Raw genomic sequence first — 27,943 nt, 5'->3', positions numbered from 1 at the left:
AACATGAACGTAAAACGAAAAACGTGAATAGGGTTGAGTAGAAAAGTGCAAGAAACGGACAAATAAAACAAATTGGAATCATCAAGCATCAATAACATCAATCACAACTCGCTGGCTAAAAGCTGATCCTTCATTGAATACGATGCGGGTAAAAGCTGTTGCGGTTGATGCTCTTCCACCGGATGGCTCTTAACCAGAGATGGCTGCATGGATGGAAGGCTTGAGTAACTAGAATTTACAGGAGGTCGATTGGGAACTCCCGATGCGGTTGTTCGGTTATCATTCTGATCAACCATCACCTGTGGTCCACATCCATTGTCATCTGGGTCATCCGACTTGATAAACAACCTCTTACGGTCGCCATAATCCACACTTTCTTCCCAAGCCGTGCTTTCCTCAGTCAATCCCAGAGCATTGCGGAAACGAAACTTAAGAGGTGATCCAATCGTGCGACGCCATCTACGGTAATAAATCCAGCCCAAAACAGCCAAGATGGTCAACACAGTGAGGCAGATGAGAATCGAAGCGACTGTTACACCGGGGCTGGATGGAGATTCAGTATAATCCGGATTGAGCCCAGCTTCGGTGCTCGGCACGACAGTGACCACTTCAGGAGATTTACCGGAACACTTGAACGGATTGGATGAAACAACGGTGACACCAATCGGACAATGGCACGTGAAGCTGGAACTGTTTTTAAGCACGCAAATTCCATTATTGCAAGGAGAGAATGCGCAGTGATTCGGCAACTCTGGTTCCAAAACAGAATGGACAGTAATGATGTGACTGACTCGTTCATTCAGATGATGCTGTGAAATGGAATTTCCTTTGATCGTCTGACTGTAAAGGACGTCTTGATCGTGGACACTCCAGGTAAGACGATTTTCGAAGAAGGTCAGTGACAACGGCTGCCCACTTGTAATGGCAACTTCGTGCCTTTGCTTCATACCATTGTAATCACAACTGGAAATCGAACGAAGTGTGATGTCAGCCCAGTAGATGCGCGACTTGATTTGATCCAAAGTGATTGCGGTAGGATACATAATCTTGTCGATAGAGTAAAGCCACATTGTAGATCGCCCGTCCATAGTAGCACGTACGATACGCCCAATGGAAGGTTTCGTATGCTCTGACCAAAACAATAAACCCTTCAAACTATCCAGGGCAATGTCGGTGATGATTGACTGGGTGGTAATGATATTCACGTCAGCCTCCAGCGATTTAGCAATGACCCTAATAACGGATTGATCTTGACCATTTCGGGTTACATTCTTCACAGCGCTGTAGTAAATATTTCCAGTGGTTTTATCCAGAGCTATTCCGCTTGGCAAAAGATCCTTGATTCTGTAGATAAGTGACTGTCCGCCATTGTTACTTCTGCTAACACCCTCGGCAGTGATCCAATAAAATGATGAGAGCTTGTCATGGTAAGCAATACCCTTCATGGCGGGGGTTGATTGGACTAGCAGACGACTAGAAGCACCATCACTGTTGAGTAGAATTTCAGCATGATGATTTGTTGCAATAATCAACATTGGGCGACCATTGGCAGCTTTACACGTGTGCTGATCAAGTTCCAAAGTATATCCAGACGAACAAGAACAACGATAGCCTCCTTTAGTGTTGTTGCAGTATTGGGAGCACTTATTCTCAGATGCACACTCGTCGACATCAACGCACTGATGGCCCTTGTTAAGCGATTCATAACCCACCTCACACTGGCATGTTGGTTCTCTTGGACCAGGAATGCAAATCTGTGGGCAATGACCATTGTTCTGACATGAATGAGCTGGAAATAGAAAATTAGAATTAATATTGACATAATTAATTGAGCAAAATAGTTAAACATACTGCAACCAGATCCTTCGTCAGTGCCATCGGGGCATTGGCGTTCGCCATCGCAAACCAGGCTTTCTGGTATACACTGACCATCGATACACTGAAACTCATCTTCTGAACACAAATAGAAATCAGGATCCCTAACAGGAAGGCTAGATTTATCAGTTGAAGTGGATGTGTTTGTAAGACAAAGAGACGGTTCTTCATCGGCGCTGTTGGAACAATCTGACAGACCATCGCAAACCCACGAACTGTTGATGTAACGCATCTCATTCGGGCACCTGAAAAGATCCTTCTTGCATGACAATGGTTGATTTTCGCAGCCTTCTTCATCTTCGCCAAACTTGCAATCAAATGCACAATCGCATCTAAAAAGAGGAAAAGACTGCAATTTAAAAAACCATTCAATGAAGATTATATCAGTCAGTTTACCTTGATGACATGGGGATGCATTCATTTGAACCCAAGAAGCAGCTGTATTGATTTGACGAGCATTCTATCTCTGGTTCTTTAATTTTCTCAGTGGCGGACTCGTTCAGCTTAGCACAAAGTTCCTCATCTGTGCCATGTTCGCATTCAGCAATACTGTTGCAGAGGGCCATTCTGGGCATACAATCAGGACGTTGAGGGCAACGAAGATAGTTGATTGGACACATCGGTTTCCGATTAGCATTAGCGCAGAAATTGGTCTCTTCATCTTCGCCGTGTTCACAATCCGGGTCTCTATCACAAACCCAAGTTAAGGGAATGCAAAGTCGACTCTGCTGGCAATAAAACTGGGTTGCCGAACACATCGAATGAGTGCTGGTGCAATTAGCTTCATCCGATTTGTCTATACAATCCGGTTGTCCATCACACATGGCAGAACGTGGAATACAGTGATGTTGATTAGGACAGGCGTATTCGCTGTCCAATAAACATTCGTAAGGAGGGCAGGTTTCAGGTTCATCAGAACGATCTTGACAATCAGCATCTCCATCACAGTAGAAATGCATAGAGACACACCCACCATTCTTGCACTGAAATTGAGTACTGCTGCATCCGACTTCCGTTGTGGCATTGCGGCACTGCAATTCATCTTCACCGAGACGACAATCGTTAACTCCATCACATCGATATTTGGCAGGAATACATTCGGATTGACATTTAAACCATTGGTCGCCAACACAGTTGACTGAATTGCAGATATGCTGATCTTCTCCCAATGCTTTACCCAATGGGCACAAGCAAGTGGCTCCACTCGGCGTCGGTGCACAAATATCGCTGCAACTTCCAGAATGACCCAGACAAACATGTTCGTGGCTAAAATCGAATTGATCTACGACGGACATCAGGCGGTACTGGACAGAAATATCGTCGGCAGCATCAATGACGAATCCACGCATCGTTTTCGGTTCTTGCTTGTTAAGCCAGCTGATGCGAGTAGAGAACTGCGTCAACCAGAAAACAGAATCGGTACTGGCGTCCATCGCAACCGGGGTTCCAAGATGAGAGCGGAGAATGGTTCGGTTTTGACCGTCGACTTCGATGCGTTCAATTGTTCCACGAAGAGAGTCGCTGAAGTAGAGATGTTTGCCATCGAAAGCCATCGCCGAAATCGTGCCGTAAACTCGAACCAGTTTCTGCCGAGAACTACCGTCCATATGCCAAACACTGATGACGTGGCTGATGCGTCCTTCAACGATGAACATCAAACCGAATTCAGATGCAATGGTGATACCTTTAGGGCTGTGGAGATCTCGTGCCAAGACCAATCGTTCGTAGACGCCATTGTGATTCTTATGACCAATCGAGACAGTGCCTCGAGTTACTTCCGTCCAGTAAATATTCTCCGTGAATGGGTCGACGTCCAATCCTTCAACCATATCAGCATTTTCGAAAAGGACCTCTTGCCGATATGTTTCCAAATGCATGGAGTAAATGGTCCTTTGACTCGTGTCACTGTAGACGATCGAATGACCTAACGGGTTGAAGGCCAGGGCCCCAATGTTCTCTACGTTACGCGTAGGCAGACGGGTGATGGAATCCTTGCCGATCTGATGGTGAGTCAATCGAAAAATGTCAGTAAATGTTGCGATGACAATGGAAGATTCCTGTGAAGAGATCGAATCGCAAGTACGGTTGTCTTTGTTCAAAACCATTCCTACTGGGCAAGCGCATCTAAAGCCTTGAACTGAAGGTGAGAGCAAACAAAGATGGCTGCAGATGATGTTCCTGCAAGGATTGGCGAGAAGATTTTGCTTCGATGGATGATGAACGTGAATACCAGTTGGGGTGAAAGAGGTTTCTTTGATCAAAACCTGAAAAGAATTGTGGAATAAACTGATTGCCGTGACACTCAAACAATGCTGAATTCAATACCTTGTAATCCTTGCCAGTAAATTTATCCACGGAGAGGACTTCGTGCTCGAGAGGGTCACACCAAAAGATGGTGTTTTCGAATATGTCAAGGGCGTAAGGGTGTGTGACTTTAACAGGAAGAATTTTACGATCTGAACCATCAAGGCGCGAGCTTTCGATCCGATTAAGTTTGGCATCACCCCAGAATATACGTTGGATAGTTTCATCTACGACTAAGCCGTTTGGCCACACAATGTCAGTGGTAATGATATTCTTCCGCTTCGATCCATCCATGCCAGCAGAGCCGATGTGCGGATGAGAGCCCCAATCAGACCAAAAGAGAAGACCTTCCTCTGGATATACTGCCACGGCACGCGGCTTGTCCAGTTGTCCACTGATGACTACGGTGCAAATTTTACCGTGAAGATCGCAGACAACGATGTGTTTTCGACCGGAATCAGCAAAGTAAACGTGACTTCCGACCCAATCGATGGCCAAATCTTCCACCATTTCTACGCCAACTGAAACCACATACTGGTAAGCCGATCCGTCCAGCATGGATTTGTAAATGCCCGCCTTGTCTTTGCTCTTCTCGTTCCAGTAGACGAAGCCATCCTCGAAATCACCAGCGACGCCATGCGCTTGAGAAATACCCGACTGAACAAGCCCATACTCCCTTGAAGGCAATGAAATGTAGCGAATATCCCGATCAGTAGTGATAACCAGCATCGGCTCAGGTCCTACAAAGCAACACCGATGATAAAACCATCCGACCTCAATTCTTAAGCTGAAAACTAACCATTTGCTACGCAACTCTTCTTATCTCGGGTTCCAGGAGTGTAACCAGCGACACAAGAACATTCAAAACCACCTCTGCTGTTCGAGCATTTCTGGCTGCACATGGGTGGATCAATCGAACATTCGTCGATATCTGAAACATAAGATGCTAATTAATATACTTTGCCAACAAAGAATAGTTCAGCGGACTTACCAACGCAAGATGTTCCATTGAGTTGAAAACCCTGAGGGCATGAGCAGATAGGGCCACGAGGAGTCTTGTGACACTCATTCGGGCAACGCGTGTTGTTTGAACAATTAGATGTAGAATCTAGAAGCAGTATTCAATTAATTGCAAACCAACACTTACAAGCTTATAGAACTTACTGCACTGTCCCCCTTCATCAGTCCCGTCATCGCAATCGACATAGCCGTCGCAAGCACGGCTAATGGGCATACACTTCTTACTACCTTTACTGAGACAGCTGAACCAACCATGCTCAGGTAGGCAGCTGTGATTCATGTAGGCATCAGGACCTGTAAAATAAAATGTTAAAAATGATCTAACATATTGCAAAAAGAAACAATTTACCACATTCTTTTTCATCAGATCCATCTACACAATCTGCTACACCATCACACACCCACTGGTTCAATATACATTCCTTTCCACACTGAAATCCACTTTTGCACTCCTAATAAAGGAAATAATGTCAGTAATAAAAGAATCTAAGATAACATTAAAGTGTTTCACTATTGTTGTGTTGCAGTGAAGTTCATCTCTTGCATCAGAACAATCCTCCATGCCGTCACAGACCCAGTTTTGGGGTATGCATACCTGCCCCTCACAGTGGAATGTGTTTGATGGGCAATTCATTGTCGAACCAGGTAACTGAAATAATAAGATAAACACTTAATGTATATAACAATACCAAGCCACTTAAATAATTAGTTCTATACCAGGCCTGTGCAATTGAGCTCATCAGACCAATCTCCACAGTCATTGTCCCTATCACAAAAGAAGTACATGGCAATACAATGGCCATCCCTACAAGGTTTCATGTGAGCACTCCGACAAGGATAACCTGAGAACACACATTGAGTAAATTAATGCACCATTGAACTTATCAGAAATGAACACAGAGGAATTTTCAGGAAGAATAGTCTTGAAAATTGCATTGAAATGACACCTTAAAATATCGTAGTAATGGAGTAGAACTTACTGCAATCTAACTCATCGGATCCGTCATCGCAGTCGATCACGTGGTCACAATGTTGACTAGTAGCCACACACCCGTGTCCGTTTTTGCACGCAAATTGTTTTCCATCACAAGCTTAAAACAGATATTAAAATTAAACCGGAATTTAAATAAAACATTACACTATAAAACAATACCTGCTGTTATTAAATTCGGCAGTTGGACAAGCACAACTAACCCAAACCAAAGTAAACGCATTTAATTAAAATGACAGAAGTATAGTTCCCCTAATGGAAATATTTCACGAACAATGTTACTAATAAAGCTTTTTTTTTGGTACAAGACTTTTAATGGAAAATAAATTATTTTAAAGGGAAGCCCGAGTGCGGCGTGCTAAGTGTGCCTAGGGAAGAAATAAGAAGGAACGTGCGCTCTTGGCCCGTATCCTGAAACAGATTAATTCTCATCGAAGACAGTTCCAGCTCTTATTACATTCGTTTCAGTCGTAGATGGCGCCCTGTAATGAAAGAGAAGAAAGAATTCGAATAAGGAAGGGTTACGTAGTACGCCTCAAGTGTTTTTTGAGGTCAGTCATTTGTTTTTCGGTTCCATAAAAACATGGAAACAAAAAAAAATTTGTCTCGCCAATCTGTCGGCGGCGCCCATCTTACCCTCTCCTATCTTCGCAAAAAATCCACCCCCTTTTCTGCTCGTTATGCCTCTAGGACATACGAAAACTTGCACTGATTACGAGCATTGATAACAGGTGTAGCAGGATGAAATTGCCATTATCAGTTTCAGACTACGATAACTTACGTTACCCTTTCTCTCAGTCTGCAAGCTACACGTGATAGATAACTCAACCTCTAATTCTGAAAAAAAAAGATGATGAAATAGTTAAAATAAATGCGCACAATTTCCTACATGTTGCGTAGTATTAATCACGTGTATTTTGAACATGTTTTGTTTTGATGCGATTTATTTCGTCCAAAGATTCAACGGTTGCTTCACATATCTTCCAAGAGTAACTGATCCACTTGGTTCGCTGAAACTGGTTGGATTTCATACAACACAGAAAGATTGGCGACAATTCCAGTTTGTGTTGTTTCTATAGTACATAATAAACAAACAGATTCAATTATAGCCACTGACCAGTGATATCGACCGCAATCGCGGAAGACGTCGCCTACGTCCTCCCATGAACTGCGCATTGGACGAGTTATCATCCATGTTTATTTTGTTGTCAACTAAAATGGGCCCAGCTTTGCTGTGTTGTAAAAGGTTGTTGAGCCTATGAATTAGAACTTTGACGTTGTAAACAGTAGAAAATAGGCCGATATTTTTGAAATCCCCCGGAAATCGAAGACGCCGATAACTTGTTATGTGTGTTTTATTTTTGTACAAAATAAATAGAAAACGAAGATTTTATTGCGTTATGTGATCTGTTGTGAAATTCGAATGACGCCGTCATCGCGAACTTCATCACCAGTGCGTATTTGGGGATCATCATGGGGAAATACGATCTTGTCTTTAGTACACACATGTTACCATCACAAAAAAGTATCACGTGTTACAAACACATGCGCGTTTGTTTTTCCGAAAATTCATGCTCGATCCACAGTCATAATAAAATAGAATTAAGTTAACCCAGTTGCTGCTGTATGGCATTGAAACTTGGCATAATGATGGAGGATACAGTTTTAGGAAACGTTGCATTTTTTTTTTTTTTTTTTGGTTAGTTTAAACAACCTAATTTAAAACGAACTCGTCATCTTTGCAAACAAGAAAATCAACTCAAAGTGCGGGGGAATTTCCAGTTTGCTTTTTTGTTGTGGGGGAACTTTCTGTACAAGTTGTTCTACTATATATGGCGTCAGAGAAATAAGACGGGATTTCCGGCAACGGCAGCGTTTATTTATACCTTAATCATTGTTTGTGCATTGGTTGAAGATGTCTCCAGTTTCCTTAGACTGGACTTACGTGTTCGCAATGACTTTAAGGTTTCTTGAGTTTGATATAAAAAGCCTTGGTTGTCCAAAGGAAAACCATCGACAACTGATTGTTTCATCCACATTCGCCAGACGAACAGCAAAGAGGAAAGAAAATGTTTCGTTTTGCAGTAGTTATGGTACGATTAAAAAAAACATTATTTTTGAATAAGGATGTTATTTTTAAAAATATCGCTATTGACTAAATGAATTTCATTGTTTACCAGGTTTTGTTAGCAGTAATCGCCTCTTCCACACTGGCGCAACTGGGCCCTTACCACTATTATCCGTTAGGCGGTTTCCATCACTACCACCATGGACATCATCACCATCATGGACATCATCACCATCATGGACATCATCACCATCACGGACACCATCATCATCATGGACATCACCATGGCTAAATCAGCCAACAATTCTGTGGGATTTCTATTTAGGCAACTTGTTTTTGGTGTCAGTCTTTGTTTCAGCGTGAATTACACCCTTTACATACACGTAAAGCAGCAAAAAACTATCAAAATGATTTACAGTTACTATTAAGCTTAAGTTTTCTAACAGGCAAGATCACTAGGTAAACAAGAAAGAGTGAGGGCAGCTTTCTTTACTTACACAAAGAAATAGAAAACGCTAAATTTAAAGGAAAATTTAGACCTCTGTTATCCTCAAGAGCTAAATTCTCAACATTGACAAGGCCAGTTAATGTTGACAGTCTCAAAATTGAAAAAAACTAAAAAAGGTAAAATTAGATAAAGCTTACCGAGCTCGTATAGTTTTGTGCTTCAATGTAGATTGTAGAACTTATTAACTGTGCAGGGGGACACCTCGAAAGAAGTGATTCTAAGCACTTGCACGATAGAACAATTTTTCACGGCAAAATTGGATAAGAGCCAATAAGCAGCCACTGAAAAGAATGAGGAATGGCAGATAAAATTGTTGCAGTTTAATTCGTTTGCTGAATCTCTTGGTTGCAACGCCTTTGCTGTTGTATTGTAGCTTGCATTTCTCCGGTTGTTTATCGTGCTGGCCGTACCAGTAATCCCGCAGACCAACATCAATGAACCATTGCGATCTGTATTAGAAAAATATTGGTTCATTAAGCACGAAAAATTTCTTAAATAAAGCGGATGAATCATACTCTCGATTGATTTCTTCAATGAATGGACTTGATTTTGGTACTGCAAAAAACATGGGTTTCCAAGACTTGATTTCATGTGCCAAGGTTAAAATGCATTTGTTTCCCTTAGCGTTTCGGTTTTTCAAGAATGATATCCCAGGACTGCATGGCTAAAAAATTCATTAATATTGTAATTTAGAATATACATATATATATTATATACTACGTTCTAATTGAAATTAAGGATAATCTTCTAATGGTACCGGTAGACGTAACTGTAGTAACTTACTATGATCGAAACATAGTTTTCTTTTTCTTCAACTATTGTGGCCATTTCTTGAAGGCTAAATTTTCTACAATCTGAACCACATTTCTGGATTAGGCCGGCAGCTGTTTGTCCAACTTCATCGTTGCTTCTCTAAATAACATTCTGAATAAGGAATTCTTTAAAGTTATAGATTCGTGTTACCTGCAAATCAATTTCTTGTATGGAACCCGCTAAAATGGTTGCCTTATAGGACGGGTTTTTTGTTAAATCACTTAAACTGTTGATTTCCGGTCTTTGAAATGTTACGGACAAGTAGGAAGTCAAGGTGGAATTGTAGATATTGACAAAGACAAAAGCCACGAAACACCACGTCGCAAGAAGCAGTCTCTGTGGTAACCGGCATTGCGGAAAAAAGCTTCCTGGTACAGAACACAAATAAATCATTCTAATTAAAGATCAAGCGGAACCCACAAAAATAACAATTCAAGTTCTCAAAACGTAGGCTTTTTTTTTTTGCCTATCTAAATTCTTACCATTCACACCGAACTACATTCGAATTTCACTACAAACTAACCTTGAGAAATCATCACGCCGTATAAGTACCAAGCGATTGCTCCAGCGTCTATTTTACGATCCTTAACCCTTAAACGTTTGGTCAGGAAACCTAAAACGACAGAAACTGCAACGATCACTGCACCGGAAATGATCCATCCTACCCATATCTGGGTTTTCCGGGTGTGTATCATTAACAAATTACAAGGATTAGTTCAAATAAAAATTTTAGACATTCAGAAATCTCAATGTCATTCTTACCCCAGTGGAAAACACATCAAATGCACTGGTCAACGAGACACTGTCCTCAGGATATTTCACTAATAAGCACGTATAGTCTCCTCCAACTCTTCCGGAAAACTCGATAACTTGATACCGTTCTAATGAAATAGCTACTGGTACTAGACCCAAATCCGCTTCCTGATGAAGAAAACGCCAGATCACATTGAATTAAAAACGTGAAAGATACCGATAGTGTAGAAATATCATTGTCCTGTACGTACACCTCTTATGAGAGTTCCAATAACGCCAGTCCAGGTGCCGTTGATCGGAATTCCATTCGTGTTTTGAGGAGCCGCAAATATTTTGTAACTAGTGAAAATGTATAAAGTATAAATAAGTAAGTCGTGAGTTAAAGGTGGAAAAAATAGGCTACTTACTTGAATTTCAACTTTTGGGTTAAGTAAAGAAGGTGATGGTATAATAGGCCTTCGTGACCAACAGTGTGACCAGAAGAATTTCGCAAAATCAAAATTACTGGAGGAAACTAGTTAAGTAATGTTTTTTGGAAGTTTTTTGTTTAAGAAAAATTTGTTAGTACATACTAGAAATAACAAAATTTTATACTGCCCTACATTTCCCGTGACGACTCTGAGTTCCTTTCCTTGTAAACGATTGCGGAATTGATGACGTGGCATTTCTAGTTTTTTAACTTTATAGTCAGCACTTGCCAACTCAAACGCGTCAAGAAAAAAAGGTGCAATAAGGAACAGGAACATTTTTGCCATCACTACCATTTGCACCAGCATTTCGACAGACCATCAGAATGATACTGACCAAAGTATTCCCCGGATTTGTCTTATAAGGCAGTCGATTGGTAGTCTTTGGCATTGATAGCTCTTCACATATTGTAAACTTATCCCTGTTTGCATTGAAAGAAAGCACTGCATATACCGATAGAACCGTTGTGCTAGTGATCATTTAAAAATGAACTGGCATCACGGTTTTTGTCAATGCGTATGACATAACAACAACGAAGCGTATTGACTGAGAAGATGAATAGGTCATTGAATGATCTCTAATGAAGAAAGAGTTTCCATTGGCAAATCGACAAGTTGCCTCGAATACCAATACGCATTGTGGTGGGAATGAAAAAGTACCGAAACTGATGCCTGCAACATGCAGTTTGGTTACTTATTAGCAACATGCAGTACCCAAATTGAGCCTAAGAATTGCGTTATACTGAAGGTAGAACAGATTATTATGTAGATTAGGTTTCCAGCAACGAGTGGATGTAGATCCACACAGCAGAAAATTAGCTTGGTTAGTCCTATTGTGTTCGTCTCATATTATCATTCGTCTTTTGTCTGCTAACATAACGGAAAACAATCATTTTTGGCCGAGCACGCAACGTTTCCTAGGTTACCGGAGACAAAGTCAAACCACAAGAAAGGTCATAAACAATGTTTTTACCTACGGCAGAATATTAAACTATGGCATCCTAGACTTGAAAGAGAATTTAAAATTGTCATGTAAATAAACAAAGAAACTGATAAATGTGTCAAAGAAAAAGCAATTTTCCTGGTACTCAGTTAGCTGTGTCATCATTATTGTCTGTGACACATCGTTCGGTGGCCTTTTAAAAAAATTCACAACCATCGTTCCATTTTTGCAATGTTATTTAATTTCCTTGGGCTGAAAATGAAAAAAAAATCTGTTACCCTTGTGCAATGAAATTAACGCATATGACAAAAAAAAAAAACGTAAAAGTTGCAAAAGACATTCGAATGTCATTTTAAAAGAAATATTATTCAGTGGATCCAATTTTGGGCTTTCCAAAATTGCAATCTATATTATAAAGATTCACACATTATGATTTTCATTCACATGCAAAATCAAAATGTTCCTTTTTTGTTGATGCACACTGCTACAAGGCCATGTTTTTCACCTGTACTGTTGATCGTAAAATATTATCCAAGTTAAAAATATCTTTCATTTGCCAATGGGTTGCTATGGTTGCAAAGTCTAAATCAGGAGATTTAATATAATTCAATATATCCCTATATGCACAAGACAAATTATTTTCACACATCCACAAGGAAAGAGAAAAGTGATGACGTCTGACTAACTTACTGGTACTTTGGGCAAATCATATTGCATAGATATACTTCGAAATAAACTTTTAAAGCTGAATAAGTTCATCTGTTAGGATAGATTTGAAATTTCTTTATCCAATTTCATGGTAAAAAGAAGATGCTTTGGTAGCTGGCAAGAGTAGAGTGTTAACTGAATAGTGCATGTAGGATTGAAACTTGCGTGTGAAAGTTTTCAATTATGAAGAATGTTTGTTGCATTACATTGTTCAACATATGATTACTGTAAACAGTGACCTATATGTTAAATTCATCACATTTTTCAAGCCGCTTTAAAGCCATTGACAACGCGGTAACTAGTTCACAGACAAACATGAGGACATCCGTTTACCTATGCGTAGCTTGAAACAAAAGATTTCCAGAAATAATTTAAGATTTTTTTCTAAATTTCTATTGTACTTTTAAAAGTAAAACTTTTCGCATTCCGAATGACAACATAACCGACGAAATGCAATAATCTATTTCACTTTCAGAACTACAGGTGAATGGCATGGCATTTTAGATTTTTAAGCAGACGTCACAGATATTGGCATGGGGAACATGTGTCATTTACTGTTCGCCTGTTGTTTTTTTTTCTTCACTACGACCCGAAGAAGGGATTCTAAGCAGTTGGACGATAGAAACATTTTTCACGGCAAAATTGGATAAAAGCTAATAAATAGCCACTGAAAAGAATGAGGAATGGCAGATAAAATTGCTGCAGTTTAATTCGTTTACTGGATCTCTTGGTTGCAACGCCTTTGCTGTTGTATTGGAGCTTGCATTTCTCCGGTTGTTTATCGTGTTCGGCGTACCAGTATTCACGCATTCCAATAGCAATGAACCATAGCGATCTGTATTGGAAAAGCATTGCTTCATTACGCAGGAAAATTCCTTAATTAAAGCGGATGAATCATACTCTCGATTGATTTCTTCAATGAATGGACTTGATTTTGGTACACCAAAAAACATGGGCTTCCAAGATTTGATTTCTTGCGCAAAAGCTAAAGTGCACTTTTTCCCCTTTTTGTTGTAATTTTTCATGTTTCCTATGGCAGTACTGCATGGCTATAATTATCATGGATGTTGTAATTTAGAAAAAAAAATTTAGTGTTCCAAATTGAAAGTGCGTATGATTTTCTATGAATATCAGTAGACGAAATAACTGTTGTAACTTACTATGATGGAAACGTAGTTTTCTTTCTCTGCAACTGGTATGACCATTTCTTGAAGGCTGAATTTTCTACAATCCGAACCACATTTCTGGATCATGCCGGCAACGGTTTGTCCAACTTCATCATTGCTTCTCTAAATAACATTCTGAATAAGGAATTCTTTAAAAGTTATAAATTTCACGTTACCTGCAAATCAATTTCTTGTATGGAACCCGCTAAAATGGTTGCCTTATAGACAGGGTTTTTTCCCAAATCATTTAAACTGTTAATTTCCGGTCTTTGAAATGTTACGGACAAGTAGGAAGTCAACGTTGAATTGTAGATATTGACAAAGACAAAAGCCACAAAACACCACGTCGCAAGAAGAAGTCTCTGTGATAATCGGCATTGCGGAAAGTGGCACCCTTAAGCAGCACACAAATAAATAATTCAAATTGAAGATCAAACAAAACCCACGAATAACAATTAAACATTACAAAAATTTGATTTAAGACTCTTAATTTTTGCTGTCCGTAGTGAATTATTCGGGCTCTGTTTACTAGAAACTAACCTTGAGAAACGACGGCGCCGTATAAGTACCAAGCAAGTGCCCCAGCGTCTATTTTACGATCTTTAGTCCATAAACGCTTTGCTAGGAAACCTAAAACGACAGAAACTGCAACAACCGCAGCACCAGAAATGACCCATCCTATCCATATCTGGGTTTTCGGGGTGCGTGTCACGACCGATAAACAAGCATAAATTTACCTGAAAATGGCACATTTTCAAAAATCTCTATCATTTTTACCCCTGTGGAAAACACATCAAATGCGCTGGTCAACGAGACGCTATCCTCAGGATATGTCACTAGTATGCACGTATAGTCTCCTCCAACTCTTCCGCAAAACTCGATAGCTTGGTACCGTTCTCGAGATATTGCAAATGGTCCTAAGCCTAAATCTGCTTCCTGACAATGAAGAAACAAGAAAGGCACATTGTACCCTAAATGTAAAGCATATCGATAATTAATAAATAATCCTGAACCTACATTTCTCATGAGAGTTCCTATTACGCCATTCCAGGTGCCGTTCCGCAAAATTCCATTTGTATTTTCAGGTGATGGAGATATCTTGAAACTAGTGCAAAAGCGTTAGTGGTGGATTAAAGGTGGTAACCGTAGATTACTTACGTGAACCTTAATTTTTGCGACAAGTAACAGAGATGATGGTATAACAAGCCGTCGTAACCAATCACATGACCAGAAGAATTTTTCAAAATAGAAATCACCGGTGGAAACTGGTAAAGTAATCATTAAGCAATAACTAATGGAATGTGGTTCAGGAAGATTTGGATTTCAATGGTGAACATTTTTTAAATTTTTGGTTTGCTACAAGGATAATTTTGAATCATAATAGAAATAACAAAAAATACTGCCTTACACTTCCTGTAGCGACTCTGAGTTCCTTTCCTTGTAAACCGTTGCGAAATTGATGACGCTGCATTTCAACTTCGCGAACTTCATAGCCAGCACTAGCCGACACAAAAGCTTCAAGAACAGAAAAGGCAAAGGACAGCAACGGGAACACTTTAGCCATCGTTTTTTTTTGTCACCGTCTTTCGTTAAGACGTTCAGTATGATATTGGTCAAACTACTGAACTGGTCGGTTTTTTATAAAACAGTGGAGTAGGAGTCTTCATCGTTGAAAAATACCTCTCCATACCAAGATAACCATTGTTTTCGCCATCATCTACAAATGAGCTTCCAACCCCGTTATTTCCAATACAAACGTTATAACAATAGCGAGCGTATTGACTGAGAAGGCCTAATGTCATGTAATGAATTGTAAGGTAGAAAGACTTTCCATTTCAATCAAGAAGTTACCTTGGATACCGGACGGCTTTGTGATTGGAATGGAATATACACAAACTACTGCCTGCAAGATTTTCTTGCAGTGACTATCAGTAGAACAGATTACTATGTAGATTAGGTTTCCAGCAACGTGTAGATGTCGATCCACACTCCAGAAAATTCATTTGATCAACCCTTTTTGTGTTCGAACCGTATCATCCTTGTCCCGCTATGTCGCCTTTTGTCTGTGAACACAATAGAGAAAAAAATTGTCTTTGGTCAGGCATACAACCTTTCCTAGGTTATGGGACAACAAGTCAAATAACAAGAAAAATCTTAACTAATTATGCTACCTACAGCAGAATATTAATCTAAAACAATCTAGTTACAACTTGATGTAGAATTAAAAAGCATTAAAAAAATTTAATAAATTGATAAAGATATCAAAAGAAAAGGGTATTCCCCCTTACGATGGTGCACATACCATTGGCTGAATCAGCATCGTTTGTGACAAGCTCGTTCGGTGGCCTTTCAGAAAATCCGCAATCGTCATTCCATTTCTGCGATGTCATTTTATTTACTTGGATTAGAAAGAAAAAATCCTGCTAATCCTGTGCAATGAAATGAACAGTATAAACAAAGCCTTAAAAGGTTGAAAAAGGAAATTCGGAATATCATTTCTAAGGAAACGTTATGCAGTGGGACCACTACAAATTGCAGGGTTACGGTAACCTTGGGCTTCCTAAAACGTGTAAGCATTAAAATCATCAGGGAATATTTCCGAAATTTAGCTCGGAAAAAATTAGATTTTTAAATTAAAGAATAATAATAAACAACAAATATACCGTAAAAACAGAGAGAGTAACACTATACAGCTTAGACTGTTTAATTCCTTCTTTACTTTCTTCACATACAGATTAAAGATGTATTACTTCTGCACTTTAAGCCCTAGATCTTCCATCACGTTTGGGATGCATTGAACTAGTTCTTTATGGCTGATTTGGAAGTCGCTTTCTTTCCATTTGCTTCGTAGCCGTTGTATAACCATATTCATGGCTTTGCCAGCTGAAACAACACATTAGTGAGTAAAGAAACAGGTCTTTGAAAAATAATGAGTCATGTACTTGGAACTCCTTCACTTTTCAGGTCAGCACCACCCACGGGAAACCTTGGAGGAACCCATTTCTCAAATTCATTTGCGAGCTCCAGGTTTCCTTGATAGCGAAGCAATTCAGCGCCTCTAAAAATTGCATCTTTCATCTTTTGCTTGGTGTCAATCACTATCATCTGATACGGTCTACAAAGCGAATGTTTCTATTTTGAAGGCCGATAAAATGCTATTAGAGCAATGTATCAATTACCTCAGGGGTTTTAAAGGCTCAGGTAAGAGATCACGGTACTGAACGATGAAAAACGAAAGTTCTTTGTCAAAATTTGGATACTTTAACCTTTCATGAAGAGTAACAGCCTAAAAAAAAAATTAAGATGTCATTAACAAGGAGGTGCCAAAACTACGAATAAAGAAAGTTAATTAGTTACTGCTTCTTCTGAATCAAGTAAAGAGGCAAACAACGAGATGGGTTGTAGCTGAATATTGTTACTTCTTGCGCGTTCCAAAACAAGCCTAAACTCTTCCATATCAAGGTTATCTCCAAGACCAATATGGGGGGCTATTCCTAGGCGAAGCATAGTTTCTAAAAGAGCTCCGGCATGACGATTGCTTAGAATTTGTTTCAATTCCAGCCAGATTCTTTCCCCTGATATCCGAGAGAGGCCCTCTATATTCTCCCGTATGGCTTCTTCCGTATCAGGCTCATGCACATTAGGATCAGGTGATATTCTAGCACAAAACCGAAAGTAGCGAAGAATTCTCAGATAGTCTTCCTGAATCCTTGTACGTGCATCTCCTACAAAAGCCACACGGCGTTTCTGCAAATCATCCCAGCCACCGCAATAATCATATACAGTTCCATCGAAACCTAATTATCATTCAAAATTGATTTTTTTTTTAAGTAATAATAATATATAGTATATCAAGTAAATACCAAGAAACATTGAATTGACAGTGAGATCCCTTCTATTGGCATCCAGTTCCCAATCTTGGGTAAATTCTACTTCTGCATGTCTTCCATGGTTGATTACATCAATTCTTAAAGTAGTGATTTCAAAGTTTTCTTTATCATTGATGCGTACTGTTATGGTTCCATGTTTTTCACCTGTAAGGTTGATCATTCGGATATTCTCTGAGTTAAACATATCTTTCATTTGCTGAGGAGTTGCTGTGGTTGCAAAGTCTAAATCGTGGGGTTTAATATTCATCAATAGATCCCTAAATGCAGAAAACAATTATTTCACAACACAGAGAAAGCGAAAATAACAACATCTAAATTTACCTTACTAGTCCTCCAGCAAATCGTATTTCATAGTTATACTTCTCAAAAATCTTTTGAAGCTGTACAAGTTCATCCGTAAAGACAGACTTGAAATCTTCTGAATCTACTTTCATGGTAAATAAATGACGCTTTAGCAGCTGGGAGCAATAGAGTGGTGGATGGCAGGTCCTGGATTGAAAAATGCTCCTTGGATTGAAACTTGCCTGTGCAAGTTTTTAATTATCAAGAATACTAAAATATTTATGAGCATCACATCATTTACCGTGAAAAGTGTCCTATGTGTTGTGCTGAATTTACCACATTTTCTAACCTGCTTTAAGCTCAATGACAACGCGTTAACTAGTTTACCGGTAGACATAAAGATATCTGTACAGGGAAGTACCGTAGCTTGAAACAAGAAATTTTCAGAAATAATGTGTTTTTTATTTTATTTATATCGCGGTTGTTAACATAGGAGCTTCAGCCTTTAAAATCTAATTAGGATAAATAGAAATGAAGAAATGAAATATCATGTGTTTCAGTTTCAGAACTGCGCGTGGATGGTATGCTAATTAATTCGGTTTTCCAGCAGACGACGCTGTCAATAGGATTTGAATTGCCATCTAGTATTGGTAGTAGTAACCATTTTGTCCAGTTTTTTCATCCGTAATAGCTCACCTCCAGTCGTTCCTGATGAATGCTTGTTTATTTTTTTCTCCTTCTTTTTAATTCCTATTTCCCAATTTATTTGTAAGTTCATCAGAACCGCTAGGTTATAATTGACATGCCTATTCATGATAATGATCGTCATGCCGTAGTCTTAGAAATCGGAAGAGCATACACAAAGTAATGTTTTACTGAGCACTTTTACACTTTTCAGTCCATCGCCATGATTTTCTTACTATTGACAGGTGTGGTTTTGTTGGTGAAAACGAACCTCGAGTCATCATTCCCTCTAAGTTAGAGGGAACAAAAAAAACGGAAGGCATTTATCTTCATGAATATTCAACCAAAAAAGAACTTCATTCCAATCTGGTCAAATTTCTCCACCATATTTTCTTTAAGTATAGTGAGAAAAAAAAAGCGAAGCATCAGAAAAGTTAATTTGTTTTTGTTTTTTACAGATATTTGTTGGTCAATCATAGAGAAAGAAGAATTGTGATTGTTGAATCTCTATTATGTCCAACAGAGTTTCGTGAAGTCTTGGCGAATGTCCTTTATGTTCATTTTGAGGTATTCCTTCCTTTAATTTCTGAAACCCAATATTCAAGAAGAAGTAGTTTTTTTTTAAAATTTAGGTACCATCTGTACTGTTTGTGCCTTCTCATCTTGTCACTCTTTATACCTTGGGGATCAACACTGCATTTGTGATTGATATTGGATATGAGGAAACAACCATGATACCAGTATGTGAGGGAACTCCTCTGATCCATGCTAATCAGGCCCAGCCTCTAGGAGCTAAAGCAATTCAAGGGTAACAATTGATTTAAATTTGAAACAACAATTGTATAAGATAGCTGTCATGCCCTGTAGTTTAGCATTGCAGGTTTATTCCAACTATTAATGTAGCATGTAATTCTTTACAGACGGTTAGAGTCTCTTTTGTTGCTACGCGCTAAAGTACAGGGAAATGGTGGTCAAAAAGTCGACTTGGTTGATGTTATGCCGAAGCTATCTCGGGCAATCTTAGAAGATATTGTGGTACGCACTTGTTTTGTTACTACGCTGCCAAGAGCCCGTCAACTTGTTGCTGCTCGGACGGATGAAGATGGGCCATCGCCACCTGTGCCACCTCCCACCATTCTTTATCCCTTGTCTGGCAATAATAATTTGACTTTGGATGGGTCTGTCCGTGAAGAATCAGCCGAAGTTCTTTTTGAAACGGATAATGAGATGGTATCACTCGCATCTATGGTGCTGGATGGCATACTCGCAGTACGTATACATTCTAAAAAAACTACCAGTATGGGATAATGAACAGTTTCATTTTTCCAAAACAGTCACCAATTGATTTCCGCGTCCCGCTTGCCGAAAATCTCGTAATAATAGGCGGAGGATCTATGTTGCCTGGTCTAAAATTTCGTCTACTGGCTGAAATAAAGGATTTGCAGCAACACCCCAAATATTCCAGCCGGATAGCTCTTAAAGCACTAAAAGTTCATAAGCCACCTGCGAAATCCAACTACACTGCTTGGCTCGGAGGTATCCCTTTACATTATGTTATTTTGAAATGAAATTGTCGTTAACTAAAACATGATTTCAATAGGAGCGATATTGGGTGCAACGGAAGCGATTGCTACACGAAGTTATACACGTGAAGTGTACGTGCAGTCCAACCGCGTCCCTGATTGGAACAATTTGGCGGATAATACAAAAGAAGTTGATAGCAGAGCCGGTTAAATGCACCGCTTTGATAAGCGATTCAACAAACTAAAAGTATATTAAGCTTCATTCACTTCACCAGTTATCGATGTGAAAAATATATAGGGAGATTGATGCAAATTCACTTTCAGATGCCTCTGGTCCATTTAAGTCGTACTATGACAATTTCTTGCTTGTTTAAAATCTGACATGTAGCCATTCAACCAAAAACTATTTAATGTTCTTCAAGAGGTGGTATTGCTCAATATAACCCTTCTTGTAGTGCAGTTCATAAAAGGGTAGCATAGAAAATCTTGTATGTGGTAATGAAATAAGATTCCTTGCTAAACGCAAAAAAAATATTTAAATAAAATAAAAAGCAATATAAAGTTATTTAACAAAGATTCGAACCCGCGAATTCAGCATTGCAGCCGCGAATTATGCCACAGGCCCATACATCACTTTATTTTGTGTGTACATAAACGCGTATTTGAACGGGTGACACGTAAAGCTAAAAGTGGTTGGAATGTGCGGTCCTGGCACAATGGTTATCGCCCTCGCTTTGTATTCTGTAGTCCCGGGCTCAAATCCCGCCACCTCAAATTTCCATGCCCTCCCTTCCCTCCAAGCTCTCCGCCCACCCACCCTCTCCTCCCATTCAAGATTCATCTTATTGGATTACGCAACATTCAGCATCTTCATCACAACGGATTCGCAAGATTCTCCATCTCGTCGAATTACGCAAGTTATTCATCGCTTCGGACATCATTTCAAGAAAGAAGCAAGGAAGAATGAAGAAGAAGAGCCATGCCTAATATAAAGGGGCTAAAATAGCACACTTAAAAAACACACACATACACATATACAGACGTTTCACATCGATCTGTAGTACCTTTCACTACATCGAAGATCGACCCAAAAGCTTAGGTAGAGAAGAGGTAATCGTAGCTCGTAGGTTGTTGGTAAGCCTCCCCATGGCCACTAGGTTCATGGATGCAGGCAGCTAATAATCGGGCTATGTGATCCTCCTCGATACCTAAGTTTTTGTTGTTTTCTTAGTTTTAGTTTTTCTTCTTCTTAACACGTTTTTCTCTGTATCTGTTTATCTCTCTATCTGTTTTTGTTGCTTACTGTGTTTAACACCAGTAGAGCGTACAGTAGTGCGGCTAGCAGGCTAGTAGGTAGGAAGACTAGTATACAAATAATTCGATACTTGGCGCCTTAATCGTATTCAAAAATCTATCGATTGCTCGTTACCAGGGTTTATCGATATTTAAAGCTGCATCGTCTGCTTCAAAAACGTGTAAAAAAACGTGATTTGAAGAGTAGGGTATATCGTGCTCTGTTTGAAAGGCTAGTTATTGTTACCATAAGCGTTTTTACCACTTCTTATTTTACATTTCTTTACCAAAAATGGGTGAAGATATTTCCTTCGTTCTCAATTTCGTTAGTGAAAAGAGTTTGGAGGAAGCTGTAGAAAAAGTGTTGGATGATTTGAAATCAGGTGCCGATCCCATTCACAACTGGAAGGTTCTTCATCTTCTCTTGAGCAGCGCCGGAAAAAGTGTCAAGATTAATGCAAAAGAAATTGTTAATACTTGTTTGTTACACTTAAAAAAACAAGACAACTCTGCTCAAGCTAGAATTATTTGCAAGATTCTTGTAATTCTATCTGAGAAAGCAGAAAAAGTGGACATTGAAAGCGAGCTTGAGGCTTTTCTTGAAGACCTGCAGTTCAATATTATTCAACAGTCAAATACCCATCAACAGCATGATGATTGTATTATAGATTATCAAACCGCAACAACAGTTTTATCATTGACTTTACCAACATTTGTGAAAACTGGTATGCTTAAAAATCAAACTAAATTATTAGAAGTCATTCCAGCAATGATTCAATCCAGGAACGAAAATTCCATTGTTGAAGCACTAGCCTTCATGCTACCTGCTGTAATCAATCATGAATCATTATTTGAAACAGTCTGTAATTCCATTCAGGAACTTTTTGAAGCAGAAAACAGTTTGGATAAACTCGCAAACCATCCTGGCCTCACTGCCTTGTGTAGTGTTGGAGATATTCTTTTTTCCAAAAACATTCAACACACTGTCTTGCAAGAAACATGGTTTCATCGTGCAATCCAGCGAGGCCTGTCCAACCCAGCAGCGCTGAATCGCAAACGTTCACAGTATTTATTGAAGCGCTATGTGGACGCAACGGACGCAAATGTCAACCTCTTCAATGATTTCATTTTGGTTATGGAAACATTAGAAGAGAAACAAATGCATATTGTAAACCCTGTGCTTACCAGAATGAAGTCATTGGAAGACCGCATACTTATCAAGAAAGAATCTGATCCTTCCTGGATATTATGTATTTATAAACGGATTTTATCTCACGAAAATATCCAAGTAATCAAATGGGGCTTACATAAACTCTGCCAGCTAAAAGTTGAACACTGGCCTGGAATTGGACAAAGTGATTGGCTTTACGATGCTCTACTTATGGGTCTTAACAATATGGTTTTTTACGTCCGAGAAAAAGCATGCCAGCTTCCCCAATTGGGAATAGATTTGGGAAAATTCTTGCAAAAATGTGCAACAATGGAAATGGAACGCGAAGGATTCTTTATCCGGTTACTAGGTAAAATGTCCCTCGTTCCATGGAACGCGGTTGGTCTATTTCATTTGGTTTACGCCTTTGCCTCCCTTCCACGAAACGCAATTCTCGACGGCGAAGCCCTTCAGATTGTGCTGGAATTTCTTCGCAGTGCCTTGCACACGCACCACCCGCTGCTTCGTGGAGCCATACAGGGACTACTGTTGGAATTCGTATTGAACATGATCGTAGTCTCTCAAGAAAATCTACTGTGGGTAGCGCTCATTTTAGCAACTCTCAATCCTCATGAAAGTTACATCCGCACAGCTCCTCTCTATGCCACTCTGAAGATTTGGATAAACGAAAATTTTACTCCAGTTCAGCACGGGCAGTTGCTCGGTCAACTTTTGTCCATGCATTTTGAACCAAGTGGTGACGTTCGCACTGCCTACTCAGTGGATGTCACAGCTGTGGCTAGATTCGCAGTTTTGTTAATGGATGTCGAAACTACCGACTTAGAAGGCATACGACAAATGCAGATGCGTTTGGAGCCTCTCATAGACTGCCATACTCGCTTGTATGCGGATCCGCGCACGTTAAATCAACGAATGAAATTGATGGTTACGTTGTTAGATGAAGTTCGTTCTTCAAATTCTACTGCAGTTCTCCGCCTGGTATTTCCATTCACCGAGTCGGTGATACATTATTGTCTCGATCAAATCGAATCGGCAGCGAACTACAATAGCGTTTGTGAAAGCCTATCGGTGTTGGAATCCATTGCAAAAACAGAAGATCTTATCGGAGTGATAGCTGCACCTGGAAAGAGGTTAGAGATGATGGCACGTAAATTACTTGATGGATGTTCTGCCCTAGAAAAATTTAAAAGCATTTCTATATTGTACCTTATTGCCCGATTCAACCAGCCTGTAGTGGACCAGTTCATCCATGAAATGATTTCATTAAAAATGCATTGCCGCGCTCCACAACGTGATGATTCCGCCTTAGAATATGTCACATGGGGCGCTTTTATGTCCCATTACTTTTCTCAACTATGGACACTGATACAGCAACGCCTAGCATTCATAGAACCCAAATTAAATCCGGAGGAATTGGTAAATGAAGTGATTTGTGCAATGGATATAGCTGGTGTGGAAGCTGTGAAATCGATTTTTAACTGTCTGGGTCATCTTTTGCCCAAAGTGTGTGAATCTAATCCCGACCTATGCCTCTCAAGCCTCAAAGCCTGTTGGACTGTGTGCTTTGAATATCGCCGTTCGGACCATTTTTGGGACCTGATGGAACAATTTGCCAAAACAGCTTTCAATAGTTCTCTAATGGAGCATCCTGAAATTCGCCCACAGCTTTTCGGTTTTCTCTCTGAATTAAAAAACCAAGGAGAGAATATTCTGCAACTTTTCAATTTCTCTGCTGAACGCATAATTGATATCTGGACCACCACTGCCTTCCCATCAAACGATTCCTATACGATCCAGTTCGTCGTTGATCTCATTACTTTTGGACTGATTCATCGCCGGGATGAAATGTAAATCACTTTTTAAATTAAATTTACTTAATTTTCATTCTTTATTAAATATTTAAAATTATATTATTACCTATTTATTACCTAAAATCCGTTTTCGGCTTATTTTGACATTTTACAGGATATTTTTTGAAACTTGTGCCTTTGTGCGTTCCCTAGGCGAACGATGTCCTGCAAATATTCACCTTCGGAGGTATGAAGTTACTTTGTATTGCCATTTTAACGGCAAGTTTAATCTTTTCTGTTTAACATTGTTAAAATTGTTTGTACAGTGAAGACATGGCTGACGGGAAAGTACGCTTCCAAGGCTTGCGCTTCCTACTTTCCTTCAACAAGTTGAACGAACAGCACATGGCCATGGTAGAAAGTCTAGTGGAAGCCTTGCTGAAAGAAGATAAGACCATGTCAGAGACGAAAACGCGTTATTTTTCCAGCTCACATGGACATCGCGTAAAGCATCGCTTGTGGCTTGCATTAATAATCTTACAGGATTTATTACCACTTGGCCACAAACTAGCAACAGAAATTATGGAAGCAGCCCTTTCAGGGCTAGTGGATGACAATCCACAACCTAGCGTTCGATTTTTGCAAGAGTGGACGGTGGTACGGACCATTTATCACTCGCCAGAGTTAGAAAAGATTTTCTGGAAAACAATGGACGACGCAGTAGAACAGAGAGCCGGTTCAATGGTCTCCTTTTTGTCCATAATAGGACATGAAACTCGTTGCCTAGCTGATTGTGAAAGATTAGCATCATTTGCATCAAATGCCTTACCACGCGTTATTCCGTGGGCTATGGCTCAACATTTTACTCCCCGTCTTTACGCCACTGTCATTCTTGGAATAATTTGGACAGTCTGCGAATCCTCAAAAATTAATTCGTTACTGAAAATATATTCAACAACTCAACAGATTTTGCGCCATGCCCCCGACATGCCAAATACGCAACGAAATTTAGAAAAATTGAGCCAAGATTTCTATTTCAGTGTTTTCCACCCTTTATCCCATTTTACTTTGGAGACGCTATGTTATCATTTACCAAGACTTTCACATTTGGTCTGCGAAGAGTGGCTACCTGCCGAATGGTTTGATGGCGTTAAAACTTGGATTCCTTGTCGCAATGCGGACGGACAACTAGCCGATTGTCAACCAGCTGAATGGGTGGCCAGGGCAGCTGGAGGTGCGCCAGCCTTCACTCAAGATGATTCCGTTAGTCCAGCAATGGCAGTTCGGAATGTTCAGAAAAAGATAACACCGTGGAAGCAAATGCTACCGGATGTCAATAGCCTTGTCGTATCTGCCGGCAGGAAGAAGACTACTACAAATGATCTTATTGTGATTGCTTCGCTTGTCGATCGGATACCAAATTTAGGAGGATTGTGTCGGACTTGTGAAGTACTCGGCGTAAGAGATTTCGTCTTGTCCTCATTGCGGATCACTGAAGAGAAAGATTTCGTAAGCCTCAGTGTTTCGGCTGAAAAATGGATCAACGTACTTGAAGTATGTTTCTATTTATAGAAAAATAGCAATTTTTTTTATGTTTTTTCATTTCTGTGTTTAGATAAAGCCGTTTCAACTAGTAGAATATGTAAAACAACTAAAGCTGGAAGGCTACACTGTTGTCGGGGCGGAACAAACGGCGAGCAGCCAACCCTTAAATCATTTCACTTTTCCCAAAAAATCAGCTCTTATTCTTGGGTAAACTATTTTTACTTTATGTTAATATCAAATCCTTTAAAGTATAGTTGTTGTGGAAAACTAGTCATGAAAAAGAAGGCATTCCTGTCGAGCTGATTCAACACCTTGATGTCTGCGTTGAAGTGCCACAAGAGGGAATAATTAGATCAATGAACGTCCATGTCACCGGAGCCAGTAAGCATAAAGTATATTTTACCTATGTTTTTTTTTGTTAATACGTATCTCTTCTTTTTTTTTTTCCGTACGTTAATAGTCTTTATTTGGGAATATGCGCGCCAACAAATGGGGTTGTCTCACATACGATAAATTTGGAATTTCCCCTACCTTATCTGGAATAATTGTTGTTATTTCTTGTTGCTCATTAAACTTTTTACGGGAAAATAGTGGGATCTTACCTGTGTAAATACCGATTAAAAATGCAATAAGTAAGTACAGTTGAAGCAAAGAATGACAATAAATGGCAACCTTGCAGAAAAATCAAAACAGTACGAAGTCTCAACTTCTCAAGGCTTACGTTATTCTAAATTTTCTTTCCTTGTGTCGTTAACAATGGCTTTCATAAACATAAATGTGAATGATAAAAGCACATACCTGTTACGCTTAACATGGACAGAAAGTTACGGAGAAGTATCACTTTTTGACTATGAAAACTGTAAAACATGGAAAGGACGGGTATGTGTTAGCGCAAAAAACAACGTTTTGAACACTTATCATAAGCATTTTAAATTTTAAAGACTTTTTTGCTTATATTTAAGTTATGACCGCAATTTAACATACTGTATTATTTGCCTAATGTTTTCTAAAGATAGAAGAGGAACAGTGTGAAACAATGGCTGCACAGTTACAGCTAAATCTGACTGACTATAAGTCTCAACTGGAAGAAGCTACGAGATCTCCATCGTCCTATCATATAAGCCTTACTAATGATATTCTAGTGATAAAAAAACTGACTTCTAAAGAGTTATCATTTCGAATAGCTGTTATGCACCTCAAAGAAATTGAGCTAAAAATCAGCCTTCCAGAATTTATGGCAGCCATTGCCAAAAATATAACTGAAATGTCTGATGAACTTGTTGTAAAGGATAACCTAATTGAAAAGCTTAACAAAGGTATTATATGGATTACTTCAAATTATATAAAAGAACAATTCAGCAAAGAATTCATATTATATATTTTTTTAAAAATCTATATTCCTTTTTTTTCCCCATCTAATTATTTTATTAGAAACAGCAATGTTGATGGACAGATGTACAAAATATGTCACTATTGTGGAAGATTTAACACCGAGCTTATACACACAGTTTAGCATTGCCTTTAATCATCTGAAGGAAAGGCTAGAAACAGGTATTATAGGTAATGAATTATTTTGCCATAGGTCTAAGATTCAGTACTTTAGAAACTGCCAGCACGAAAGACGAGCCATCGAAAACTCAAAGCGTTCTGAGTGCTCCTCAAACCCAAGAAAGACAAAGCACATCAAGGATGGACGACTATGAGGGTGACACAGATATTGATACAGATGAAGAAAACAAATAGAATTTTTGCTCCTTCCTCCAAGCGTCATAAAATAACAAGATATCTATGTTTTCCTAAGCTCTGAATCACTTCAGTCATCTTGTGTTTGAAATTTTCGTCTTAGCAAAAAATTTACATACGAAAATAATTATTGTGTTGCACATTTCCTTTAGGAGCGAATATGGAACTAATCTTAATTGTTTGATTCCAGATTTTGTGAAAATCTTAAACATATCCCTTTAGGAATGAATACCTGTTTATTGCTTCTTTTTATGCGTTTTTATTGGTGAAAAACTGAAATTTTGTTTATTAATTTGTTGTTTTGTTATTTATTTTTAATTTAATTTAACTGAAATTTAAAAAAAATGCGCCATTATCTGTGCTGCTCCCAAACAGCGATTGATGCAAGTACGGCTATTGCAGACGA

General features: G+C 39.2%; 6 protein-coding genes across 7 annotated transcripts; 3 read left to right on the top strand and 3 right to left on the bottom strand.

The window, feature by feature from the left end:
* Positions 1–101: 101 nt before the first annotated feature.
* Positions 102–6,805, bottom strand: LOC130693697 (low-density lipoprotein receptor-related protein 2-like). Its single transcript, XM_057516881.2, has 12 exons — positions 6,353–6,805; positions 6,180–6,290; positions 5,917–6,041; positions 5,711–5,848; positions 5,549–5,651; positions 5,344–5,493; positions 5,171–5,287; positions 4,979–5,110; positions 4,201–4,919; positions 2,272–4,139; positions 1,852–2,207; positions 102–1,789 (listed from the first exon to the last, which is right to left on the bottom strand). The coding sequence occupies exons 1-12, from the start codon at positions 6,411–6,413 to the stop codon at positions 102–104; spliced, it is 5,568 nt and encodes a 1,855-aa protein (XP_057372864.1). The 5' UTR covers positions 6,414–6,805.
* Positions 6,806–8,847: 2,042 nt separating this feature from the next.
* On the bottom strand, positions 8,848–14,915 carry LOC130693727 (glutamate receptor ionotropic, delta-1-like). Of its 2 annotated transcripts, none has more exons than XM_059494699.1 (8): positions 14,775–14,915; positions 14,634–14,721; positions 14,394–14,552; positions 10,103–10,250; positions 9,730–9,947; positions 9,550–9,678; positions 9,282–9,430; positions 8,848–9,215 (listed from the first exon to the last, which is right to left on the bottom strand). In XM_059494699.1, the coding sequence occupies exons 2-8, from the start codon at positions 14,640–14,642 to the stop codon at positions 8,984–8,986; spliced, it is 1,044 nt and encodes a 347-aa protein (XP_059350682.1). In that variant the 5' UTR covers positions 14,643–14,721; positions 14,775–14,915; the 3' UTR covers positions 8,848–8,983. The 2 variants fall into 2 exon arrangements, with proteins under 2 accessions (XP_059350682.1, XP_057372903.1); XM_057516920.1 differs by lacking the exons at positions 8,848–9,215; positions 9,282–9,430; positions 9,550–9,678; positions 9,730–9,947; positions 10,103–10,250 and adding exons at positions 12,897–13,285; positions 13,351–13,499; positions 13,611–13,739; positions 13,793–14,010; positions 14,157–14,304.
* Positions 14,916–16,304: 1,389 nt separating this feature from the next.
* On the bottom strand, positions 16,305–18,343 carry LOC130693717 (CCA tRNA nucleotidyltransferase 1, mitochondrial-like). The gene is made up of 7 exons (XM_057516908.2): positions 18,090–18,343; positions 17,828–18,030; positions 17,480–17,763; positions 16,974–17,413; positions 16,796–16,902; positions 16,559–16,731; positions 16,305–16,499 (listed from the first exon to the last, which is right to left on the bottom strand). Exons 1-7 carry the CDS (start codon positions 18,183–18,185, stop codon positions 16,363–16,365), a joined length of 1,440 nt encoding a protein of 479 aa, XP_057372891.1. The 5' UTR covers positions 18,186–18,343; the 3' UTR covers positions 16,305–16,362.
* A 139-nt stretch (positions 18,344–18,482) lies between these two features.
* LOC130693723 (actin-related protein 10-like) lies at positions 18,483–20,312 on the top strand. The gene is made up of 7 exons (XM_057516915.2): positions 18,483–18,652; positions 18,718–18,870; positions 18,931–19,039; positions 19,105–19,280; positions 19,393–19,741; positions 19,807–20,008; positions 20,073–20,312. The coding sequence occupies exons 1-7, from the start codon at positions 18,591–18,593 to the stop codon at positions 20,204–20,206; spliced, it is 1,185 nt and encodes a 394-aa protein (XP_057372898.1). The 5' UTR covers positions 18,483–18,590; the 3' UTR covers positions 20,207–20,312.
* A 1,216-nt stretch (positions 20,313–21,528) lies between these two features.
* Positions 21,529–26,441, top strand: LOC130693698 (probable methyltransferase TARBP1). The gene is made up of 6 exons (XM_057516882.2): positions 21,529–24,306; positions 24,425–24,496; positions 24,576–25,803; positions 25,865–26,001; positions 26,066–26,175; positions 26,255–26,441. The coding sequence occupies exons 1-6, from the start codon at positions 21,581–21,583 to the stop codon at positions 26,305–26,307; spliced, it is 4,326 nt and encodes a 1,441-aa protein (XP_057372865.1). The 5' UTR covers positions 21,529–21,580; the 3' UTR covers positions 26,308–26,441.
* A 74-nt stretch (positions 26,442–26,515) lies between these two features.
* Positions 26,516–27,829, top strand: LOC130693741 (uncharacterized). The gene is made up of 4 exons (XM_057516936.2): positions 26,516–26,673; positions 26,807–27,110; positions 27,226–27,345; positions 27,398–27,829. Exons 1-4 carry the CDS (start codon positions 26,551–26,553, stop codon positions 27,535–27,537), a joined length of 687 nt encoding a protein of 228 aa, XP_057372919.1. The 5' UTR covers positions 26,516–26,550; the 3' UTR covers positions 27,538–27,829.
* The last annotated feature ends 114 nt before the right edge of the window (positions 27,830–27,943 follow it).

Source organism: Daphnia carinata, chromosome 3 (genome assembly GCF_022539665.2).
Source record: "Daphnia carinata strain CSIRO-1 chromosome 3, CSIRO_AGI_Dcar_HiC_V3, whole genome shotgun sequence".
In the NCBI taxonomy this organism is placed as follows: Eukaryota; Metazoa; Arthropoda; class Branchiopoda; order Diplostraca; family Daphniidae; genus Daphnia; species Daphnia carinata.
The sequence above is the reverse complement of the archived record's forward strand: the minus strand, read 5'-3'. Positions and strand labels throughout refer to the sequence as shown.

Bases quoted from the DNA above. Each gene is read 5' to 3' on its own strand.
- LOC130693697 (XM_057516881.2), bottom strand. From the start codon at position 6,413: ATGCGTTTACTTTGGTTTGGGTTAGTTGTGCTTGTCCAACTGCCGAAT. The intron at 5,494-5,548 runs GTAAATTGTTTC...TTTATTTTACAG, and splicing joins ATCTGATGAAAAAGAATGTG to GTCCTGATGCCTACATGAAT. The intron at 4,140-4,200 runs GTATTGAATTCA...AATTCTTTTCAG, and splicing joins TTACTGGCAAGGATTACAAG to GTTTTGATCAAAGAAACCTC.
- LOC130693727 (XM_059494699.1), bottom strand. The intron at 9,679-9,729 runs GTAACACGAATC...AATGTTATTTAG, and splicing joins TACAAGAAATTGATTTGCAG to AGAAGCAACGATGAAGTTGG. The intron at 9,431-9,549 runs GTAAGTTACTAC...TGAATTTTTTAG, and splicing joins AAAACTATGTTTCGATCATA to CCATGCAGTCCTGGGATATC.
- LOC130693717 (XM_057516908.2), bottom strand. From the start codon at position 18,185: ATGTCTACCGGTAAACTAGTTAACGCGTTGTCATTGAGCTTAAAGCAG. The intron at 17,414-17,479 runs GTATTTACTTGA...AATGATAATTAG, and splicing joins TGTCAATTCAATGTTTCTTG to GTTTCGATGGAACTGTATAT. The intron at 16,903-16,973 runs GTAACTAATTAA...TTTTTTTTTTAG, and splicing joins TACTTGATTCAGAAGAAGCA to GCTGTTACTCTTCATGAAAG.
- LOC130693723 (XM_057516915.2), top strand. From the start codon at position 18,591: ATGCCTATTCATGATAATGATCGTCATGCCGTAGTCTTAGAAATCGGA. The intron at 19,040-19,104 runs GTATTCCTTCCT...TTTAAAATTTAG, and splicing joins TCCTTTATGTTCATTTTGAG to GTACCATCTGTACTGTTTGT. The intron at 19,281-19,392 runs GTAACAATTGAT...AATTCTTTACAG, and splicing joins GGAGCTAAAGCAATTCAAGG to ACGGTTAGAGTCTCTTTTGT.
- LOC130693698 (XM_057516882.2), top strand. From the start codon at position 21,581: ATGGGTGAAGATATTTCCTTCGTTCTCAATTTCGTTAGTGAAAAGAGT. The intron at 24,307-24,424 runs GTAAATCACTTT...GACATTTTACAG, and splicing joins ATTCATCGCCGGGATGAAAT to GATATTTTTTGAAACTTGTG. The intron at 25,804-25,864 runs GTATGTTTCTAT...TTCTGTGTTTAG, and splicing joins AATGGATCAACGTACTTGAA to ATAAAGCCGTTTCAACTAGT.
- LOC130693741 (XM_057516936.2), top strand. From the start codon at position 26,551: ATGGCTTTCATAAACATAAATGTGAATGATAAAAGCACATACCTGTTA. The intron at 27,111-27,225 runs GTATTATATGGA...TTATTTTATTAG, and splicing joins AATTGAAAAGCTTAACAAAG to AAACAGCAATGTTGATGGAC. The intron at 27,346-27,397 runs GTATTATAGGTA...TCAGTACTTTAG, and splicing joins GAAGGAAAGGCTAGAAACAG to AAACTGCCAGCACGAAAGAC.